The sequence below is a fragment of the Lycorma delicatula genome, chromosome 3, assembly GCF_047948215.1.
Source record: "Lycorma delicatula isolate Av1 chromosome 3, ASM4794821v1, whole genome shotgun sequence".
Taxonomy (NCBI): Eukaryota; Metazoa; Arthropoda; class Insecta; order Hemiptera; family Fulgoridae; genus Lycorma; species Lycorma delicatula.
The window spans coordinates 37,299,392-37,318,826 of record NC_134457.1 but is presented as its reverse complement, the minus strand read 5'-3'; the positions used below and the strand labels follow the sequence as shown (position 1 = coordinate 37,318,826).

General features: G+C 28.8%; 1 protein-coding gene across 1 annotated transcript; it reads left to right on the top strand.

Moving 5' to 3' along the window:
• The first annotated feature begins 4,657 nt into the window (after positions 1-4,657).
• On the top strand, positions 4,658-18,548 carry Xpac (DNA repair protein complementing XP-A cells homolog Xpac). The gene is made up of 6 exons (XM_075359658.1): positions 4,658-4,849; positions 6,291-6,405; positions 9,090-9,217; positions 11,172-11,337; positions 14,876-14,993; positions 17,643-18,548. Exons 1-6 carry the CDS (start codon positions 4,743-4,745, stop codon positions 17,795-17,797), a joined length of 789 nt encoding a protein of 262 aa, XP_075215773.1. The 5' UTR covers positions 4,658-4,742; the 3' UTR covers positions 17,798-18,548.
• The last annotated feature ends 887 nt before the right edge of the window (positions 18,549-19,435 follow it).

The window sequence follows — 19,435 nt, the reverse complement described above, 5'->3', positions numbered from 1 at the left end:
GAATGAATGTGAGAGAAGACAATAAATTCCTGATATGTGACTTCTGTGCTATATAAGTTATGCAAGATGTAAGTGATACCATATAAAGTTGATTTCTTTAAATTTACGTTGACACTAAATAACACGTCAATGTGATGAACAGAGTAAAGGAATCAATTTCAGGGCTAAATATCAGGTAATCTTTGGTCGGTTTTACATGCTGATGTGCAATAATTTTTGTGTAAAAAGCATCAGAAAAACACTTAAAATGCGCATTTTCCTTGGTAACCCTAGCTCGTGATGTTCACTTTTTATTAAGATTGGCTCAGCGTTTTTTGGAATAGATATGTGTCATGTCAGGTTATCTGTTGAATTATGAATCCTTCAGAGACAAAAATATTAATTATCATTATTACTGTAAACTAGACTTTTTGAGTCAATTGGAATCCCTTATTCCTCAAATAGATTCCACGAATATTGGTTACATCTTTGAGTTTTGTCTGATAAAATTCTGGATTTAATCTCTTAGGCTGAGGCAATAGCTATTTTCTTAATAGCCCCTTAATAGAGTGATATCTGTCTGCTTATGAGGCTTATTTCCCAGGCAAATTATTATATTAAAAGCACAACAAATTTCTTCATAACGAAAAGCATAAAGATAGATTTTATTTGTGGATTGAATTATGAGTGAACTGTATATCATTAAACAAAAAATTAGACTAATACAAATTATAGTCTTATTTGTAATAATTTGATAATAACTAAACTGGTAAGTTTTCTTTTTCAGCAATGTCAGAAGGAGGACTAATATCCTAGAATTTATTCATAAATAGGATCTTCAATTTCATCAAATTAGATTGGGGAGGAAACGGTAATCGGTGAGTTTTTAATTTAATTATTACAATATATAAAATTGCAATACAATTAGTAAAAACCATTAAAAAATTAATGTAGAAAAGTGGTAACATCAACATACATTTAAGTGTCCAGCAGCTCTTAGGGAGGGGAAGAGTAAGTAAAGATTAGAAAGGCTCTAAATTAAAAAAAAATTCCATAGGTTTCTTTTCACTTCAGAGAAAACATTTAAAAGGATTAGAAAAACTTGGGATTAACTCATTGTTTCTTGATTCTACAAATATTTATTTAATTATAATATTTAAATGGTTAGCTCTATATCAAGACTTATGAATTTAATTAAATTACATTGTATCAAAAATAATTTGTCTTGAAGATCAATAGAAAAGTTTGGATTACTTCAAGTCTTATAGGTTACTTGTAAGAGTGTAAGAAATGAAATGTATCCTGGCGGGTAATTTATCCACCAAAGAGGGAAACAGTCTGTTTAATTTTCAAGGGAAAATTTTTTAAGTTTTTTTGGAATTAGTGACATCTCCACTTTTACTGTGAAGGTGAAAGAAAATATCATATATGCCATGCCTATCAAATATTGTGTTTAACCCAAATGAAAATGTCTGTGGTAGCCCAGAAAATGTAGAAGGCTGTATGCATCATACTCAAGCACCACTACCTGCTAAGAGGAGATAAAATAATTTTTATAATAGCATTAAATTTTATTTTTATTTTCATAATGAGCTCATTTTCTATTCACTTTACACTGGTATAGTTGTTTAGTCTTTTTTAAATTTTATTTACGATTGGTCATTATTTTATACTATACATAATAGTTATTAACTTTTATTTAAAAATACTATTAATACTTCAGCTTTAATTATGCATTTTTTTTATCATGTTGTATATTTTATATCAAGTGATGTTATTTGGTTTAAAATGTTATTAAGATTCCTTTACTGCTCTTTTTACTATAATTACTTATTTCTTTTTATAATAACAAATAATTGTTTCTTTGTTTTTTGTTTATAAAATAATATGTTGATTTAAAAGTGTTGATTCCTTTACTTTCTTTTTTGCTGTAATTCTTTCCCATGTTTGTTTTTATTTGTTTTTCTGTGGCTGTTCAAACCTAACTTAAAAATGATTCTTTAATGTTTTTCCTTTTTTTCTGGGTGTCTGGGTCCGGGTTAACAAGAACAGTCTGTTGCTAATCACCTTACTCGTATTACCTATTTATATAAAAATTTCTATTTTATTTACAAAGTTTTTCTGTAAACTGACAATTGATATTTTTAGTAGGAGATAATCTGCAAAGATTCATTGTCAACATACTTAATATTCTTCTATTACTTTGCTATAATAAATACATCTTTTAAATAAATTCATGGTAAATTACAGATCTTTTTTGTTTATTTCTTTTACATACTACATTTTTATGATCATAAACTTTAAATTTGATTTAACTATTAGTTTATGCCTCATAATTTATTCTGTCACATTTATATAATTATTTTGTATGTAGTATGATTTTAATAATTATGGTGTCATACAGATTTTTTTTGTTGACTTATTAATGTTCCATTTAAAAAAAAAGTATATATATATATATATGTAATGGTGTTTTTATATTGACATTGCTTTAACTGGTTACAATTACTTAGACATCTTTTGATAATACTGAACAGGTATATTTGGATAATTTTTTTCTTTAAGTTACTATAATAACACATAGAGTGAATATGATAAAACTTTCTTATAATTTTCTATTTTAATGTACAAAATATATAAGTAATTGTTATGTTTATTTTAACTACGGATTTATATCATGGCAGTTGATCATTGATACAGTGTAGGTACCTTGGGGATGGTTGGATAAATTGATAAAACAGAACTAATTGACATGTAATATTTATTGTATTGTGTTATGAAATGAAATGCATTATGACAAAAGCTGTTTATGGTTTGTGGAGTTTGAAATGTATATTTTTAACTAAAATATATCAAAATGATTGTTTTTTTGTTGGTTTTATTTTATATTCTTCTGAAATATTTAGTTCTCTTCACAATGGCAATTTCCTTGGATTATTCAAACTTATAGCAAACTTTGATCCTTTTCTAGTAAATCATGTAAAAGAATTTGGGAATAAAGGATCAGGTGTCACATCTTATTTTTCTAAAACAATATGTGATGAATTTATTCAAATTATGGCATATGAAGTAAGAGAATCAATCTTGGATGATTTAAAAACTGCAGGGTAATTCAGTTTATCTGTAGATTTCACTCCACACCGGTCCCATATTGATCAGCTCACTATTATTGTGAGGTATGTTTCACCAGATGGGCTCCCTATTGAATGTTTTCTACCTTCCTTGAGATGGGTAGCCACACAGAGGAAGGTATGGCTTAGAGGTTCACAACTACCTTACAAATGAGTGCAAAATAGTTTTAGTAAGTGTTGAGGCCAGTCTATGATAATGATAATGCTTATAAGCATCTTATAAGCATATGATAATGCTGCCAATATGTCTGGCAAATAAAAGGGTATGCAAGAAATAATATTGAAGATTAATAAGTATGTTACGTATATCCCATGTATTGGTCATTACTTGAATCTTGGTGGTAGAGCAGCAGTTGACTGTTGCTTAGATGCAGTAAATTTTTGAAATTATTTAAGAAATAAATAATTTTTTCCATCATCTACACGTAAATGTGCAGTACTGTTGTCATTCTTCAAACATGAATCATAAGTTCCAAAGTTTTTATCAAAGACTAGATGGGAAGCACATTCAATGGCTTTAGGAAATAACAAGTGCAATACTTGGTAGTTATGATGGAATAATTTCTGCATTGCATCAGCTGCATATTGATACTACAGAAAAAGGTGAAACAAGAAATCAAGCCATAAACATTTTGAATAAAAGTTCATGATAATGTTATAATTGTGGAGTTACTTGATGGATGAATTTCACAAGACTAGTCAATCACTGCAAGACCCCCAAATTAGTTTAGATGTATTTAGTTATTTGTATGTTTCACTTTTGGACTTTATTAAAGGTTTCAGGGATCTTTTTGATCATTTTGAAGAACAAGCAAAGGAAAAGTTGACTGATGTCGATTTCAAGAAAATCAGATCTAGAAGAAGGCATATCAATGATGATGAAGATTTCTTTAGAGAACCACAAGCCAGGTGACAAGTTCAGAATTAAAACATTTATACCTGTGATGCATGCATTAGAATCAAATCTGGCAGAGAGGGCCTCATCGTATTTGTCACCAGCACAGAATATTGGGACTTACAGAATATTGGGAATATTGGCCCCATATCTCAAGTAGCTTCGGGCCTCATCAAGTCTAAATCCGGCCCTGAACTCCATTCATCGTAAACTAAAAATAAATATATAACCGCCACTAAAAATTAAATACCCGCCATATAAATAGAAGACCCAGCGGCAAGGGACTGACGTGCAGGCTTTGCAGTGAATAATAAGATAAAAATATTTCCCGACATCCTAGCGTTCCGTTCCACGGTACTTAACAGTAAAATGCCTGTGTACAAGCTTTAAGTATATGTTAATACATCTTTATACCTCAGGCTTATTGTGGGCTGTGAGTGTAGTTTATGAAGTTAAATTAACTTAATATTTCAGTACATTTTTACATAAGCATTATATATAATGCTTTAATGCTATTCCTGATGTTCGGCGGCTTTGTTGCCTGCGCTTAGTTTACGTTTTTAATTATGAAATCAGATTATTATACTTATAGTGTTGGTCTGAAGGATTTAGATTCGTTTAACGCCTAATGGAATCGAGTATCGAATCTTTTGTCAATGGCAACACTGATATAACCTAAGTACGGTTGTTCACCAGTTTTATGTTTATGTTTTTATGAAAAGTGTAGAATTCAAACTATGTCTACCTTAACTGACGAACAAAGAGAATTAATTGAGAGGAATCGTCAAAAAGCTTTACTTTTAAGGAAATCCAAAAATAATCCGTCTGATAAGTTTTTAAAAAGGTGAGATAAAAATTGATTCTAACGAAGTTCGTTTAGTATGGTTGCTTATACAGGTACAAGTAAATACCTGTACAGGAACAGGCATAAGTAAATTTATTGTTCAGCGTGAACTTCAGTTCTTAAAATTACCAAACCAAACTTCATCAAACCTTTAATAATTTATTGATGTTTTGATTCTTATGTCTTCATTATATCCCATTTAGCAAGCTGTTGTGTGCAAGTTTTAAACTTTAAGAAAAAGCAGAATCTGTTGGAAAATTATGTATCATATCCTTTTTTGTTTGAAAAAGAGCCAGAAAATTTTTATGGTTGAATTAAAAATATATGAAACTTGCATTTTAATGTTATTTTTCATTAAAAAAAATTAATGTTAAAAGAATTGGAGTTTGTTTTTTTCATAAATTATTGTTGTAATCTGTATGGTAAGGTAAAATATAATAGCTGCATTTCCAATTTAGTTCTGTCAGAAAATAATTTTTAATAGTTTTTTGTTTTTAAGTTAATAAAATGAAAATTTTCATTTATTTATTGTTACAGATAAAACAGATAAAAAATATTGTAACGCCCACATACATATTGTACCCATGTCTTTTGTATTTTCATTATCAATGCAATTTTGCACACTAATCTTGGAACGGAATGCAAGGACAGTGGAATTTATTATCTCCCTACTAATCGTAGAGTCTGGACGAATGTTCCTTGCTGCTGTGTCCTATCATTTTTCAGGCGGGTCATTATTTATTTAGTGGCGGTTATATTTATATTATTTTATTTATGGATGGAATTGTTATTTGCGTTCCAGTCCTTTAGATCGTGAGAAATATTTGACCGGGACTGATTGTGGAAGACTCCAGTCCGTCCGCTGAAGTTCTTTTATTGCTAGCGCCTTTTGGCCTAACAGGAATACGTCTTTTAGGGCCCTAGTGTTTAGAGGAAACAATGTGCTCCCCTCTCCAAAGGGAGTTGCATGCACTGACTGGTATACTACATCCATCTAGTAGTCTATATTATTTACCAGGAACATATTGGGGAAAAGGCAATTTGGATAAATTTTGTGTCGGTCATAGAATATCATAAAATTTTGAATTGATTAGTTGCATGAAATTTTGCATTTTTTAAAAATATTTCTACCATAAAAATGCACATGCAAGGAACAGTAAAGTCTGTATTTACAAAATTTTAATTTTCTCTAATTTTCCATCTATAGTTGCAGAATGTCAGAGCGCTGATGTTGTATGAATTGCACTTATTTAAATTTATTACAAAATTTGACCTGTTTAAATATTTTGATGTTGAACATTTATTTATTTATTTGTCTTGAAACATTTTAAATTTGCACATCTCAACTATTCAGTTGCATCTTTTAATAGGTTCTAACTGATTAAAATTTGTTTTACTAAAATTGCAACATCTGTGATTATAATTTTTATTTACTTTTCAGAATGGGTGGTGTTGTGGAATTGGTAGAAAATAAAACTATATGTGTTCAGGGAAACAAATTTATTGATTCAGGTGGTGGATTTCTTATCAAAGAAGGTGAATCTGAAGAGAAAAAGGTGTGGTGAATCACTATTTATTTTTTTAATTATAATTTTTATTATGCAGATTTTATTTTGTTATAAGGTAATGGAAATCTTATAATGAAATACAGTGTTCTTTTCCATAATCTGTCCCTTTATTTGCATATACTTTGATCATCAACCTGTAGATGATTTAATTTGCCCACCATTATCAAAAAATCTACACAAACATACAAAGCTTAAGCAATGCCGGAGAAGTATCTTTATCTGTAAATTGTGGGAAAATATTCAACTCAGTTTAGTTCCTTTTCATTTTTAAAGTATAATTTAAGTTAAGTTGGTGGATAGCAAGATAAAATACATACAAACTCATATTTATTAATAATTATTATTCTCTTGTTATTAAGAAGAGTAAATGTTGTATAAAACAATAATTTAAATGTTATTATTTTTTTTATGACCAGTTTATTTTGTATGTACAAAATGTTAGTAATTATTAAAATAGTAACACTTCAGTTAAACTGCATTAAAAAGTAATCAAACAAAACTTTAACATACAATACACTCAGTAATAAAACTCAGGAGAAACATTATAAAATAATAGAAGTTTACTTTATGATTCCAGGGATCTTCTTTTGAAATCTTCCTCCAGCAACTTGGTACTGCTGGGAATTCCAGACGGTACTTATGTATTAATGCCACCGCAGCTACATATTTTACATGTTTTATTTAAAAACAAAGTAGTCAATCGGATTTCGATGGAAAATGGGCTGATATAGAGTTTAACATAGATTCAAAACAGTTTCTTTATTAATTTTAATAAATCGTTATTTATATTTATTTATTTTATAAATATAACTTAACCAAACTTAACCTACGCTCGCTGACCTTGACTAATTAACAGGAGTGCTTTGATTATTTAAATAATAAATAATTGCAATAATTACTGAATTTATTAAATAAATACTCAAAAAATTACGGTCTTAATTAGTCAAGGTTAGGGATCGAAGCGAGCGTAGGTTAAGTTTGGTTATATTATATTTATAAAATAAATAAATATGAATAACCATTTATTAAAATTAATAAAGAGACTGTTCATTTTCTACCAAAATCCGATTGACTACTTTGTTTTTAAATAAAGCTGTAGTTGCGGTGGCGTTAATACGTAAGTACCTTCCAGACTTTATCTAGAGTTCAGTCAAACAGTAGTTACACTAGTTATTAATAAAAAACATTTATAGCAATTTTTTTTGAAAATGTCCTTACCTAAGTAAAAATATTTTCCATTTTATATAAAAAGTGGTTTTGTTTAGATTAGAAATAATTATTTTGTACATTTATTTAATCGGGAATAATTATATTTTTATTTATCAAAGTTAAAATATTAAAAAAAAACATCAAATTATTTAATTTCTGTATTTTGAGTGCCTTAAAATAGGATATGTAAGATCTCAAAATTTGCACAGTCACCTCAAGATTACTGATGGCATTGCATGGAGGTTTACCTAGGAAGGTGAGGAGTGAATTTTGTGTCATTCTTTATCAGGTCAATTATCCTGTTATACATCAGGATGGCAAGCCCGCTGTTTGAAATAAAGCCTTTGTTCAGCAACTTATAGGATATATCCATATAACGGATGTCTTAACTCATTTCACCAGAAGAATTGACTGTGAACACCATTACTTTAAAAAATTTACTTTGACTAATCTTTCTTGCTTCTCAGCTGTCTTACTTCATAGTTATAAGAAAGACTAGACAGGACAAATAGCTTAAAGTAACAAATGGAAGTTCCTCTTCTACCAAGAAACTATGTTTTTGTATGTTGCAGTATTTAAAGTTACTTACGTTAAGGTCTGCCTATACCTATTAAACTTTCTTATTTTAAAAACTTCATTTTTAAAAAATTATTTAGTTTATTTATCCAATATGAGTTTGAATGAAATCTTAAAAAGGAAATAAGCTATTTTTCTACTTTCCTTTTTTTAAAAGTGGAAGAATTATTTTAATGCATCCTTTATGCAACCTGAAGTTCATTCTTTGAAACTGCATGAAATATCTATCAGTAAAATACTTTCCTTTTTGGGGTATAATTATGTTAAAAAAGGGGGTCTTATTTTCGAGTAAATATGGTACATATTTTTCCCCTTAAGTTTTCTGAATTGTTTAGGAATCTATAAGAAAAGAACAATTTTACTTTCTTGAGAAACTTATATGCAGCTGTTACTTATTCTCTTATTCTCTCTGGAGTATGATTGAGTTGTAAGATGGTAGATACTGCCCTGATAAAAGGAAGTCTCTCTGTGGTAATAACCTTTCCTTATTGTTTATTCCTTTTTCTTTGGTTGAGTGCAATGAGAATTGTGTCGGCCACTATCTTGATTCTGTCTGTGGTGTCATAAGTCTAATATACTTTGTGATTACTTGTAGGAGCAGTATAATGCTACATTTATTTATGCATTTCACATTGGTCTTAGCAAGTTGGTACGCCACTGTATTTGGCTTAATGAAGAAGTTTAATGGGAAATCACTTCATTTTTCGTAGTAAGATTGAGATTCTTGAAAATGGCTGCTATATCATTTTCTGGAGTGACTTGCAATGAGTGTCATGTCACATACAACTATTATGATTGTGGAGTAAATATACCATGTATAGTGTATTATTATATTAAAAATACCCTTGGTAATGTTTCTATATTTAATATTGTTTTGTGTTTTTTAGAGGAAAATTGTAGAAATGGTTGAACCGTTAAAAGATCCTGATCGCCCAACATGTACTGAGTGCCAAGAAAAGTTTGCTGCTTCATTTTTGTTTCAGCATTTTGAACATCCAGTTTGTGATAAATGCAGGTTATTAATTATATTGTGTTGATTTTTTAGAATTTATAACCTTGAATAACTATGTGTAGTTAGTTTAATTTAGATTTGAAGTGATTTTAAGTCATCTTTTTTATTTTATTTTTAAAGACTTTTCTTTTCTGGATATTTCCTATTATCCACACATATTTACTACTTAGATTAATTTTTTAGTTAGTAATTTAAATAAATTTGAAAACAAGAAAACTCAAAAACCATTTACAATAATTTTTATTTAAAATTTTTTTTTGTGAATGATTTTTGAACATTCCTTGTCCTACTTGAATAATCATTTAGCAGTTTTCTTTGTATTTTTTATAGGGGGACCACTATAAATTTATATTTGTAGAGTAAGTAATAGCACTAGCTCTTACTTGTAGTACATAGTGGTGCAAGATATCAATAAGTATGATATAAAATCAATCTTAAACCAGTCAAAGATATATCTCCTTAAACAAAATTTAAGAGAAGACAATCATTTAATGTTATGGTTAAACATTTTTACAAAAAGATTATTTTTGGTAAATTCTAAAAGCTAAGACTATAACAATTATTCAAGTGAGATTTCTACATTATTGTTTATAAAGTAAGTTTTATAATTCTTGTTTTTAGTATGGACATTTATTAAAACTGTCTTTTCTAACAAACTAATTTTATGATCAAGTTTTCTGCTCTTATTTCTCTTGATTTTTTGCATTTATAGTTATCCAGGTAGTTGTATATTCTAGTTACAATATTTTTTTTTAGCGTGTTTTAAAGTAAAGTAATCCTGAACTGCAGTTTTTCTTTAAAAACCAATTTACTTATGTCCACTCTTTTTGTGTATTTATCTTTGCATTTCCAAGGACAATGCTACTTTCCTAGATGTAGCCATGATATTAAAGTTATTTAAAATATGTTTTATCTTTCTATTACATGGAGGAAGAAACACTGAAATTTTTGTTTGTACTTTATCCAGTCCATCTTAAATTTTTTGCTTTTAATAAATAGTTCATATAGCAATCTGATACCTCTTTTCTATTGAATCATTGCCTAAAAATCCATCTGATTCAGCAAAAGGGCATAAACCTACACTTTGTTTGTATAGGATATCCTAAAACATATACTTAGTTTGGAATGATTTAATTACCCATTATGACCTCAAGTCAAGTCAAGTCGTCAGATATAAACATCAGTTTTCTGGTGTATTTCTTTTTTTTTTTTTTAAAATGGCAGCACAATTTTTCCAAATTATTCTCATCTCACTTATTCCCTTTTATAGTTTATGTTACTTATATTTCTATTATTAATTATAGCTTACATATTAGTTTATAGCTTACTTATTCTCATCTCACAACAGATTTTGTTTATTATTTACAACTCTTGTTTCTAAATGGTGAAAAATGTTTATCTTTCTTTAATCAGTTATTTTCTTTTTCATATACAAAGTTGTAAAAACTCTGCTAAACTAAACAACTAATAGATCTTCATTGTAAACAGTAATGAATTCTTCAAATGAATAACCAAACATTCCAGATTGCAAAAATCTTTACTCTACAAATTAAGAGAATTATTGATTGAACTAATTTATGCTGCAGTACTGTAAAGTCTTGCAGTTGGTGTGAAACAAATTCATTAGTTCATAGTCAGTAGTATCTCGTAGCTGATTCTGTCATTACTGATATAAAGAAAAATGCATTGATAAACAATAGCAGGTTTATCAATGCATTTTTCTTTATTTATATTTTTTCAACTATTCCACTACCCATAGTGGTATGGTATGGTTCTACTATCACTAAGCTTTATCAGTCTTTCCATACTAACCAAGAGCTTGTTGACATGCTTTCCCAATTCACTGCTAATTATGTATCATATAATTGTCAACAATTTCCTGCTAGCCTCCTTTGGTGTGTGATCTCCTTATCTCATATGAATATCTTAAATTCCATTGATTTATTATTTTTGACAGGGATGATGAGGAAAAACACAGCCTAATTACAAGAACAGATGCTAAAAATGAATATTTATTGAAAGATTGTGATCTTGATAAACGTGAACCAATATTAAAATTTATCCTTCGTAAAAATCCTCATAATTCTCACTGGGGAGATATGAAACTCTATCTACAGTTACAGGTGATCAATATTTATTAAATATATAATGTTATGTTTTCTAATAACTACTGATGTTATTATGCACAGTAAATCAAAAGTCTTTGAACTTTGTTTTGGAACATTTATTTAAATTTAGTCTAATTGATTTAGGTGATTATAAATTAAAAGCCTATAAATGGAAAGATATAAGTTTGATATTAAATGATTAGCTGATTAAAATTAAACAGGTAATAATTATTCTTTGTTTTGTTTGATTCAAAGCTAATAAATGTCTAGACACATGGCAAAGCCATGGGATGACTTTTGGTATGATAGGTTTTTTGTATGTTCTGACTTTCTCTAGTATTGTTGTGACCATCTTCAAATCGACTTAGAGAAAGATATTTAGGGACAAGTTGGTGCGTAACTAATCAAAGATTTTTTGAAATCAATTTTTTGTAGGATCTCTAGACTTGAAAGAAGCAAAGAAGAGTAAAAATATTATATACATGTAATAGTAACAAAATATTACATAATAAAAAAAAAAAAAAGGTAAATTGAATGTTACTGCCAAATATGAGGGTTGTTTAAAAAATAAGGGCCTGCAAATCATTAAAAACAAAGTAAGAGAAAACGATTTATTACCTGTTATGTATGTGTGTATATCTATTTCTACATAGTCATCATTATTTTCTAAGCATTAATGGTATAAGGAAACAGGCTTTTAACATTCTATTCATAAAAATTTGCTTCCTTAGAATTCAGCCAGTTCAATACTGCTGTTTCCAACTTATCATTGTCCTCAAACTGTTGAAAACCAAGCCACCATTTTATGTAAATAAAGATGCAAGGTCTAGGTTTTAAAGGGGTGTTTAAAAAGTTTCAATTTGTATTGATGAATTTCTTGACAGTGTGGGCAGCAATGTGGGGATGTGCATAATCATAAATAATAATTAAAGACAACAGTATGGTATGTTGCTGGTTCTGAATTGCATGCTTTTTTATGAAATTGTTTCACCTCTGCTGTTTGTTATTCCTGTCTGGGAAATCTTTCAATAAGATCCGTTTTTTCCCCCAGAAAACAGTTATAATTTATCTGACCTGAGTTTGCTTAAATTTTTGTGGCCTTGGTAAACTTGAATCATATCACTGCATGGATTGTTGTTTGAACTCTACATTGATATATGAAATCCATATTTCACCACCAGTTTTGATAGAGAAAAAATTTATTCCTTCTACTATTAGACCAATCAAAAGAACTCATTTAGAGGGGAAACAAATTGTTACCTGGACTTTTATAAGTGGAAATGGTAAAGGGGCTTATAATAAACATAAAAAAAATAAATCCGTGAGTGTGGGTGGTGGAGGGTTGATTTGGGATTTGAAAAGGGGGTGAAAAATTGTATTATTACGATTTCCGGCGAACATTTATTTCAAAAACATTTATGATAATTTAAAACACAGAACGGTATATTTTCACCAAGTTCCATCAAAATTAAATTATTTTTGTGGAAATGAAAAATAAAAAACTAAAAAAAATTAAGATTTTTCACATTTTTCTTGGAAATTTTGAGGTTATGTTAAAAAGTGACCTCTACAAAAGTAGTAGATTTTTCCATGATTTACAACTTTTGTATTGGAAAATTTCTTTTTCAATCCCCAACACCCCAAATCACCCCTCCACTACCTTCGCTCATGCATTTATTATTTTTTTTACGTTTATTATAAGCCCTTTACCATTTCCACTTATAAAAGAACAGGTAACAATTATTTTTCTCCTAACTGTAGTTTGGTTGGACTATATCATAGTGGTTCAAAAATGTAGATGCCATCCTTACATATATTTTCAGATCCAACTTGCACATAGTTAGATAAGCTAGTTTTGTTGTATAATTCTGTTTAAGGGACTGTAAAATATGTGGAAATACTGTTGTAAGAACACTAATTGTAAAGGTTTCATTTTCTCAAACACGTATGTTCACATTTTCAGTATGGTTATCCTTTTAAACAAATAGGCCTTCCACTTTTCTGTTCTTTATGAACATTTGTATGCTTTCATTATACTCGTATAGACCGATCTAAATAATTCATTTAGAGGGGAAAAAAGTGGAAATGGTAAAGAAGTCTGTAATAACTTAAATGTTATCTTAATGATTTAAATGTCTTTGCTTAATGACTTAAATGTTATCCCAGAAATTCAAAACTGCATTGGAAGTATGAAGGGGATAATCACAATTTTTCCTCTGTTTTACTCCAATTTTTGTCTGTTTTACGATGCAAGCTTATTGCTAGCATTCCTATATTGTGTGAGACTAGGTGGTCAGAGAAATAGAAGAGCTTCCGTGTTTTAAAGGCCCACTTTATTGCTTCGTTGATATTGTTAATGTGTTAAGAGACCTTAGCTGAAGAAGAAAATGCAGCAACAAGAAAAAATTCTTATCAAATGCATGTTGGTTTGTACAGATCTTCATTTATTGTGTCAATAGCATTAATTGCTAAGCATTCTGCTACACTGGAACCCGTAGCAAATTCACTTCGGTTGAAGACATTTAGCATAGTGAAAGCCAACCAGCACATTCGAACTATTCTTGACATGCTACGTGTTCATTGGGAAGATGCGGAGAATGTCACAACTATCATTTTAAAAGAAGCAGGCAACATTGCAATGCATTTGAATGTTGATATAACCGCCATTCGTATTGCTAGCTGAAAGAAAGATAGAACCAATCATCCAGCCAAAAATCAATCTGAATTTTGGAGAAGGTTCCTAATAATTCCTTACTTGAATTCCATCATATCATCTTTAGAAGTCAGATTTTTTGCAGAAAAATTGTCTATTTTCGTTAATAAATTTCCATCCAAGTAACATGAGAGGTGTTTCATTGGAGGAATGGAGTGAAAGTACTTCATTTTGTGCAACTTTATACAATTTAGAAGGCATTGAAGGCAAAAGGGAATTGTGTTAAAAATGTGGTATGAGATACAAGAAGCACCAAACATAATTGAGGTTTTAAAAGAGTGAATTGTTTTTCTCGACTATTGGAAAGGCTCTGCTGATATTGCTTTTACAGCCCTGCACAAGTACTATGAGTGTTCATTTAGCTCCCTTTGTCGAATTAAAACATGCTAAGAAGTACCATTAGTAAAAACAGGTTAAATGAGCTAGCTATGTTAAGAATTAATCGACAGTAGGTTTTTGCTAACAAGGAGCAATTAGTTTAAGATGTAGTTAGACAATTTGGATCTAATCCTAAGAAATGATTGTTACAAAATAATTTTTTTTTAAATAAATATTTTATTCTTCCATTTGCTCTCATGTATTATACTGCATAGCACTCCCCCTCTCATGGACTACCCTTCGCCGTGAAAGAAGTTAAATTAAAAAAAATCCACCCTTCCATTCCCCTGCTGCTAGTAGAACAACAGAAATTTTTGTCTAAAAGAGAAATGTAGGTGATATTTAATTTTTGTGTGAACTCTTGTTTTATTCTATAATGAGATCCCCCATAAAAAAAATCACAAAATTTTATTAATTTATGTAGTTGTAAAGTGTTAGAATTAGCATTTCATTTGTTCATAGATAGAAAAGCGAGCTTTAGAAGTGTGGGGTTCACAAGAAGAATTAGAAGAAGAAATTGAAAGAAGAGAAGAAAAGAAATGTGCAACAAAAGCTAAAAAGTACAACAAAAATATGAAAGGTAATGTTGTTGCAGCGTTTACTAATATTACTATGTTTGTTAAATATCCTATTGATTATTATTTACTGCTGAACAGTGAAACTTTTCTTATTTAAATAATGCAATTTTTGAATTTACTGTTAATTAAGAAAGAAAGCAATCTTTCCCCATCATTTTCCTTTGTCAAATAATATTGTATTGAACTTTCTCATTAAAGATTTATAGTTTCAAATACCATGTTTAATTTATTAATAATATTGCTTTAAAAAAAATTAGATAAAAAATTATTTGTACAAGGAAAAAAGTTCACTTTGGGGAGAGGAAAAAATCAAGTTTTTTGTTGCTGTTTTATTGAAAATAATAGGCAACTCTTTCAAGTACTTTAAAAAGTACTAATGTGATAAAGTTATCACAAATTTTATCATAATCTAACTAATAAAAAATTATTTCAAAGTTCACAGAAAATCTATTTCTTTTTCTTAATAAAAACCACAATGAATTTTTTTTAAACTTCTTGGTACTACATCAAGTATGATAGAATTAATAATTTTGTTTTTTAAAAATGTGCATTTGAAGTAAAAAAATATATCTTTTGCAGCATTCTTATTAGTATTTAGTATTATATTGAGATATTGTATTGCAAGAAAATATCAGCCTTGAAAAATTCATATTGTTTGAGTTGGTAAGAATATACTAATCTGTTAATAGATGTGTAATCTGTTCATAGACAGAGTTGCACTAATAATAATAATAATTTATTATTAATATAATTTGTATTATTGTCGATTAAATTAATATTTGTAATTTAAGTAATAATAAAATTAGATATAAAGTTACATTTAATTTGAAAATAAATTTTAAGTAAAGTGTTACAATTAGCATTTTGATTTAAGTTAAATTTTTCTTTTCAAACATTCAGTATTTGAAACTATATCTTTTTCTACTATTATTTGTTTTTTAATGGAGGAAATACAAAATGACTCATTTCTCTAGCCAGTAACGTTTTCCACCATAATTTGATTATTTTAAATTGTATTTAAACAATTGAGATGCCATTTTATTTATAATTATTTTATTATGAACTTAAATATGTTCTTAGGTTTATTTTGCTAATGTAGAGAAGGTTAAAATGCATACTAAAATGTGTAAAATAAATAATATATGTAATATGCGTACGTGTTAAAATAGTTACTAAGATATGAGCACTGTTTTGAAATTTGCAAGTTAAAGATATTCATATTTATTTCTTCATTGAATATCTATATGTGGAGTCATATTAAAGTACTTCAATCTATTCTACAGATATAAATTTATTTTATCAAAACATAAACTGGCTAACTGATGGAAAAGTAAACATTTTCATACATAAAGTTGTAAAGTTTTTCTATTATTTTGATGTGAGGAATGCACTCCATGAGAAACTTCTAGGAAACTTATAGCTTCTCCATGGGAAACTTTAGGAATAAGAATTTTCTATAAAAATGTTCTCTTAAAAACCATTATTATTCTAATGCTATTCAGTTTTATCCTTTATTTGTATAAATTTTATCAGATTTAGATAAATTAAAAATTAAGTATCATTTACAGCAAAGCAAAAAATGGAGGATTGACGTAGTGAAAAAACTGTCAGAGCATATGTGTTAATATATTTCCCTTTAACCCATACAGATTATTTGCTTTTATTTTTTCATTATTCATTCTGTAAAACAATCATGTTCTTAAAATTATTATATTAACAAGTAAAAGTTCAAGACTCGCAAGTAAGACCTGTGAGAATCTGCACGCTGGTCATTACATTGACTTGCTAATAATACAGAATACAGGGTCTGGCAGAAATAACACCCCGATTTCCCACTGTTGCTGGTGAAATGCTAATAGTACAGGGCGGAGTGTTGGCACGCCATTTTGTAGCAGATTAATTGCTATTTCAGTTAAAACTATGGTATGGAGTGGTGAGCATTGCACTTTCATTATAGAAATATATTTTTAAAATATTTATTCCGTTATCAACATGCAGCGATTTTGTTCACACTTTTGGCTAGGTCGACACACCATGGTACCTGATAAGAAGAGAATTTAGTTACGGGTGTCTAATTTTAGAGCTATTGGTTCAGCTTTGAAGAAGATACCACCAGGTAGGCCACTAAGCATTCGAATACCTGAAAATATTGAAGCAGTGATACAAGCACTTGATACAATACAATCTCCAGTCGTTCAGCTGTTAAACACACTGCTGTGTTACAAATCTCTGATTGGACTGTAAAGAGAATTTTACACACCGACTCACAGTTTCATCCTTACAAAAAGATGGTCGTGCAGCAGCTAAATGAATGACTGGATTAGCCTGGCCAGAATACCCTGGCAACAAGCCTGAGTATTCAGGAAAATGTTGTGGTGAACTCGATTGTGCTGTCAAGTGATGAAGCCAATTTTCATTTAACAGGTTGTGTTAACAAACAAAACTTTTGATACTGGTTTAATTTTTAAAAGATTAATAAAAGGTATGTGAAAGTAAATCGCAAATATTGTTCTTTAAAAATGTATTTAATTTTTTTTTATAATGTTTATTTTATTTACATTTTAAATCGGGGAGTTATTTCTGCTGGACTCTGTATTTCTCAACTATTATAATTAATTTTATGCATTTTGTTTTATTTTGTTTCACTGTAGCATTAAGGATGACAGTCCGTAGTTCCTTGTATGATCGAACTACTAAATCATCACATGAACATGAATTTGGTCCTGAAACTTACAATGAGGAGGATGACAATTATAGCAGAAATTGTCTTACTTGTCAGTACTCAGAGGTTTTTGAAAAGATGTAAACTGTACTAGTTTGTTATATAGAAGCTGATTATTCATTTAGATATGCAGTTGCTCAGTTGATTATTCATTTAGAGATATTTTATATATTAATTTTAATAAGAACTTTGGAAATGTTCATTCTTTTTACTCATTGGCATCCTTAAATACAAATGACTGCAAATTTTTTTCATTTCTTGAGTATAAGTTTAACAGATGTTTTTGCTTTGGATAAATCAGATAGATGGTCATAATTCATTTAAATCGTTGAAGTGTAATTCTTTTGCTTCAAAATTAAGAACAAAACAACAGAATTTTATAAACCATTTTATAATGCCAAAAGATGAAAATCTTAAAAATTTCCACTGTTTAAAATTTTTTTGTCCTGTTTAAAATCAAGGACCAGCTTGTTTAAATTGGGTGAAGTTAAGATGTTTTGATTCAATTTTCTTCTGTGGCATGCCACATTTTCTCTTATTTCATTTTGCAGATCCCATAACATTTATAAGATACGTCATTTTTAATATCCTACCCTATTAAAGGGCATGTGTGTGTCCATCCCCCTTAGCGTAGCACCGGAATGTATCGATCAGTAGCGGAAAATCCTGATTCGTTAGTACAGGTCTCGTGATGGTCAGGTGTATAATTGTTATATTATTATATATTTATTATTTGTACTTGTTCTAATTATTTATACTTGTAATATATATTTATTTTTTTTAATCAATATATATATGGGAAATATATATTAATAATATATTTTTTATTTTTTTATGTGATTGTTTTTCTTTTTATGTGATTTTCTTTTTATGTGACCAAAAAGTAGGCATGAGAATGTACTGATCACTAGCGGAAAATTCCGATTTCTTACTACATGTCTTGTGTTCAGGTGGTCAAGTGTATACTTGTTAAATAATAAATAAGGCCGGTCAAGTATGTGTTCCCATGTGATTTTGATTGAGAATAAATTGATTAACAAAGTGGATTACTTGGTTGATTTTTTTTCTACAGGGATCTCATTTTAATACAAGATATATTGTTTTTATCCTAAAACAAATTCTACAAGATGAATTCAGTAAGATATGAAACATTATTAAGAATACTGTATAAAAATAAATTGCTTTACATTTTGTTTATCACATCTCTTTCATTGATATATAATATGTAAATGGTTTGCAAAATCATTAGCTCAACGTATATATGTTTAGGCATAGAGTTGTATGTAGAAAATAATGCCTTTCTTATATTGAAATATAAAAGAAACTTCATGTAGTAGGAAAAAGATTGAATAAAAATTAAAGCTTGACAGAATGTGTTTTGATTTCATTTTTTAAATAGAGTTGAAGATAGAATTGTCCATTGAGTTTCACTTAGATAATCATACTTGCTCCTAAATAATCTTTTTTCTAAAAAAAAAAGATCACTAATCTATGCATTTAAAAAAGGAGTTGATTTCTTTGAAATGCAAGATTAAGGACCCTATAGGAATGCAAAAAATTTAGTTTGGCAAAAAGTTTCTATTTATTGCAAGGGTGGTTTTTATGTTTTTCTTTTATACTCTTGATTATCTGGTTATCCAGACATTATATCTTATTCTGAAATTCGGTTATATCTACAAAACGATATGACCAATTATAAAAATTCAAATGGCGTACTTTTTA

Coding starts and splice junctions, on each gene's coding strand:
- Xpac (XM_075359658.1), top strand. CDS start 4,743: ATGTCTACCTTAACTGACGAACAAAGAGAATTAATTGAGAGGAATCGT. Junction 6,406..9,089: donor GTGAATCTGAAGAGAAAAAG/GTGTGGTGAATC, acceptor TGTGTTTTTTAG/AGGAAAATTGTAGAAATGGT. Junction 11,338..14,875: donor AACTCTATCTACAGTTACAG/GTGATCAATATT, acceptor ATTTGTTCATAG/ATAGAAAAGCGAGCTTTAGA.